This window comes from Mastacembelus armatus, chromosome 13 (assembly GCF_900324485.2).
Source record: "Mastacembelus armatus chromosome 13, fMasArm1.2, whole genome shotgun sequence".
Classification (NCBI taxonomy): domain Eukaryota; kingdom Metazoa; phylum Chordata; class Actinopteri; order Synbranchiformes; family Mastacembelidae; genus Mastacembelus; species Mastacembelus armatus.
In genome coordinates this window covers 7459968-7465081 of record NC_046645.1, presented here as the reverse complement: position 1 = coordinate 7465081, position 5114 = coordinate 7459968, and the positions used below count along the sequence as shown (strand labels likewise).

At 39.5% G+C, this 5114-nt stretch overlaps 1 protein-coding gene across 1 annotated transcript; it reads left to right on the top strand.

Moving 5' to 3' along the window:
• The first annotated feature begins 238 nt into the window (after positions 1-238).
• Positions 239-3475, top strand: LOC113125680 (mRNA decay activator protein ZFP36). Its single transcript, XM_026299293.2, has 2 exons — positions 239-380; positions 1143-3475. The coding sequence occupies exons 1-2, from the start codon at positions 330-332 to the stop codon at positions 2388-2390; spliced, it is 1299 nt and encodes a 432-aa protein (XP_026155078.1). The 5' UTR covers positions 239-329; the 3' UTR covers positions 2391-3475.
• The last annotated feature ends 1639 nt before the right edge of the window (positions 3476-5114 follow it).

Below are 5114 nucleotides of genomic sequence, written 5' to 3'. Positions count from 1 at the left end.
GCTGTGATGGGGCTATGTAAATAAGCCACTTTGCTTTCACATGCCTATGAAACTGAACCATTTCACACAGGTAGTTAAAAATACACAGTTTTCTTTCTTCTCTGCTTTTTCTTCTTTTTTTCTTTGCATGTTTTCTACCCGCCCATCTCTGACCTCACTATGAAACTTGAGGCAAGGGCAGGGTGATCCGGGAAGATAGAGTGGAAACTCCTCCCATAGCCAGGGAGTGGCTTCTCAGCAGAAATTAAAAGCCTTCCAGCGGAACTCAGAGTTAACTTGACATAAGTCTGGACACAGTCAACAGTGGATCAGAACTATTTCTTTTCCTTATGCCAAAGGGGTACAGCATGTCCGAAATGCTTGACGATATCATCACAAAGGTGAGCCCAAGTTTATGAATTTTTCATTTTATTTTGGAAAAAAAAACAGCATGAACTTGCAGTGGGTTAACGCTGTAACTTCTTTCTCAAAGTGTTATTTCTTTATCCTTGCTTAGTTTAGCCCTCTGTAAAAGATATATTATTTAACAGAAAAACTCATTTTGAACTGAGGTACAAAAGATTTCTTTAGTTTAATGAAATAAGAGATAAGGAAAAAATTAACCCTTTGGAGTCTTATGCTGTTATGGCCATTCTAAAAACTTTTACTGTCAGCTTTATATACCACATTACAAAATGTTTACCATGTCAGTGTTATCTTTTTTTTTTTCAGCATTTCATCAATATGATGTTATGATATGATTTATATTTTCACTTTCATATGCTAAAATAAAACTATATATACTATACATTATTTTTTACATCAGATTTAAATCATCCCATCTCCATTTTTACTTGGGTTATTCACATCAAACAGAAATGAGCATAGCACTGCACTTTCAACATAAATTGAAGCAATACTCATAATTTCTTGTTTTTATTTTGAGTGATTTTATCATGCCGGCATGATTAGAGACTATTTCAAATATTCAGGAGATAGAAGATCTTAAATATGAATCTATAATCGAAATAAATCATCTATTGTTAAAAAAGACTTTCTGAAATATGTGTGTTGTATAAAGTAAGATTTAAAATTAAGCTTATCTTTCTTTGAATTAGTTGTATGCATATCTGTATTGTAACTATTTCAACCATTTGCAACAGAACTTTGTGAACCTGGCCCTGGATGAAGACTTGCTTCCACCACAGTCTCCACTCAAGGTTCCAGGGCAAAGCCGGCTGAACCGGTCAGCCTCCTTCTTCTCTCCCCCCTCCCCTCCTGCCTCCTCGAGCCACAGCTTGAGCACTGAGCATGTTAACAATGACAGCAACAGCAGCCCTTTCTGGCCATCTAACATCTGGAGCCAGGTCCCTGTCTCTAAACCCAAACAGCTCCCCTTCAGGCCTGATAGATCCATGAGCCTAACCGAGTCAAGCAGCAGCCTTCTCTCCTTCGGACAACAGAAGAACATGGAGTCTTTTCCCTCAGGCCCTATTACAACTGTGGCTCCCCCACCGGGATTCCCTCCCTCCCTTCCAGCTCAGGTCCCACCCATGCTGTCCTCTAACCGTTACAAGACTGAGCTGTGTCGTGGCTTTCAGGAGACTGGCAGCTGCAAGTATGGCAGTAAGTGCCAATTTGCACATGGTGAAGCAGAGCTGCGAGGACTCTACCGCCACCCCAAGTACAAGACAGAGCCCTGCAGAACCTTCTACAACTTTGGCTACTGTCCCTACGGTTCACGCTGCCACTTCATCCATGAGGAAAAAATCAGTGGAGGTCCAGTACCATCTGTCAAAATTCAGAATCAGCTACAACCATCTCTGACTGCACCCAGTGGTCAGAATCCACGACACCAGCTCCGCCAGAGTGTCAGCTTCGCAGGGTTTCTGGGCTCTTCACGCAGCTTGTCTCCTCCAACATTCCCTTCATCCCTCCATGATCCTAACCAGGGGTTCAGCCGTGCCCCGTCTGTGTCTCCACCCCCTGCTGATCTCCTCTCCCCGGTGTTTGCTGATTCCCTGCAGAGAGAGGTAACAGCCTTCCAGTTTGGCAAAAATCAGACCCGTTCCAGTGTAGGAGACATCCACAACATTCCTCTCATCTTGGAGCCAAAGGCTTCACGCTGTATGTGTGGCCATGGAAATAACTTTAACAGCAATAACAGCAGAATTTTTGCCAGCCTGGAGGAGGACGGGTACCATCAGGAGAACAGCATGTTACTTCCTGGTCCTGGTGGCCATGGAGCATTCACGAAGCCTGCTGGACTCCAGCGTTTCTCCTCTGAGGACTCCCTGGAAGACAGCTACAGCAGCAGCAGTGGAGGTTCCAGTGGCAGTGAGTCTCCTACATTTGATGGATCAGCCACTAAGAGGCTCACTGTGTTTGAACGTCTGTCTCTGTCTGACTAAGTGGATCAAAAGGGAAAGAACAGCAGAGAACTGACACTTCATAAACTGTATCTGTCTGTCTTGACTTTTTTCAGAACCAGAAAGGATCAGGACAAGTCAAATTTAGACGACACAATAACACTTAAAAGTTTTTTTATTTATTTTTGTAAAAATGGAACTCATCTTGGACAAACTACACACTGAGGTGATTTTAATGTTATCAGACTCTATTTTTATACTTAAAAATATCATGTAGCCTATTAAGAGTTTGTATGCAGTCTTCCATAAGATTTAACTCCTGCAGGTTTTGACAGTACCAGTAGTCTGGTTTGTAATTCCTATAAATCATCAGTGATAATCACTCATTCCTGTGCCTTAATGTTTCTCCCTGCCTCATAGGCTATTTGCTCAGTGCCACCAACAGTATGTGTGATTCAGTAGCCATAATCAGTGAGACCTGACATGTGTCATTGATGCCATTTTATCTGTGAAATGCACTTTACATCTGATTTAAATGGGAGACTGTCAGATCTCCCAGTAGCATTCAGCCAAAGCTTCAAATGTCATTCTGCTATGTGTGTGCATGTGTATGTGTGTCTGTATATGTATGCATGTGTGTGTGTGCGTGTGTGTAACCTTATTTTTCTGAGACCTGGGGTGTAAGCATTTATAAGCTGCAGAATGCTTAGAGATCAAAGTGTGCTAATAGAAAAATTTTAAGAGGGAATTTAGATCTGAATATACAATATGTATCCTGACTAACCAAGGTTTGATTCCATACATCATTCTGTATGCTCATTAATAAATTGCACCCCTTTTTTTTTTTTGTCCCCTGTTTGACAACCTGGTTCAGGGACTTTAACAACACAGTATTCCTTTTGCTAATTGGTTGTCTTTTGTTAACTTAAACTAATATATTTATTATATTTATTTCTGTTGAAAGAAAAAAAAATGTATTTTGTACTTTATTTATGGAGAAATATTCAAGGTCTGTGAAAAACCAATGTGAGAAAAAGCAGTAGAAAAAAGTAGGAAGAAAATCTTATATTTTTAATTGCCTCAATGGGACAAACAAAAATTCTGAATAAAGAAATGAAAGAATGCTGTTCTTTTTGACTCATTTTTTATTCAGTGAGAACCAGATGCTTCCTGGTCTTGCTCAGTCAAGATGTGAGTAACATATAAACCAGCAACATAACTTAAAGATTATAAATTAAGAATGAATTGCATTGTCACATGTACACTTTAGCAACCAACAGTACTGTTTAGGCATTTGAGGGTCAGAATAACTGACATACTTTGGCCTAAATTTTGCACTTTACATACAAGACCCTATAGATATTTAGATTACTGTTATACTGAAGCAGTGAGGAATAATCTACTGCATACGGAGCTGTGACTCTCTGTCCTTCTCCATTTCTCTCTGTTCCTGTATTTGTGTCATGGAGTGTCTTTGTTGTGTATACATTACAGTGTTTAGATCAAATCATGTATGCACACCGGCACAGTTTTTCATTCCTGCATTGTTTTGAGAGCTCTTTGCAATGATACCTAATAAAGGGGTAACAACATATATTTAGGCTCTCTCCAAACTCATTACCTGTTTACCTATGTGAAAGGCAACAAATGAAATCCTCAACATTTCAGACATTTGCACAAGAAGGAAATAGAAAGCTGTAAATGTACAGGTCCAGAAACTGGGCTCAGTTATCCCTTCTTATCCTTCTTTAAGTAGCCTATATCATGCATTTTCTAGTCTGCAACAAAATCTTTAAAATGCAACTTTCCTACCAGGAGTTCATGGCTGATAATTGTCTTCCCTGGCCTTAGGAAGACCCAGGATAACTTCAGTCACTGACAGACACTGTTCATCAAACTCATCCTCCGAAGCTCACATACAACAAAATCTACATCTACACTTTAAAGCTGAGGTATCAGCACAGAAATAATAAAACATTGCCTGATTTAAAATATGTTTTCTCTTTATCATATCTGCCATGTTCTGAGTATAAATCCATTCACCAGTTACAACATATAGAGACGTTTTTATTATTGGCACAAAATGTATGGGGTTACACATGAGACTCTCTCTTCACTAGAAACTTGTAGCTCAAAGACATTCAACCAATCTGATCTATCACATCTGCTTTAGCTAACATTTCAGAGCCTAAATGAAGGCTCTAAACACACTGGATTGTGTAAGGACGTGAGATTGTGCAAGGCACACTAACATGTTAAGAATTAAGAAGTTCATGAAAATACCCTGTTGCAATTTCCACTTTATATCCATGGTGTGATCTTGTGTTGAGTAACCTGCCATTCCCCCTCATACTGGATCCTTTGTAGCAAAGCTGTCATAAGAAAAAAAACACACACTTGCTACAGTAATTGCTCTCAGTTACTGTGAAAGACACAAATAAAAGGTAGTTTTGAAAACCTGGGAGATGAAGTTCCACCGGTGTGAACTTGTTTAAGACATTTAATGCATGTTGCATTTGGAACGTACACCATCGTACAATGATGATTAATCTTTTCCTTACACAATCTGTTCTGCTGTTTACACTTGTATGAACTTGAACAGGTCTTGATTGAATTTTCTGCAGACAATGACTCGTATTTGACATTTTAAAATAACTTTGCCAGACTTGAACAGTAGACACTGGAAGTCTCTGTATGTGGAAGTTCTTTTGAATCAAATTTCCAAGGAACATGTGGGTAGTGCTCCACAAAGAAATTGGTTGGGGA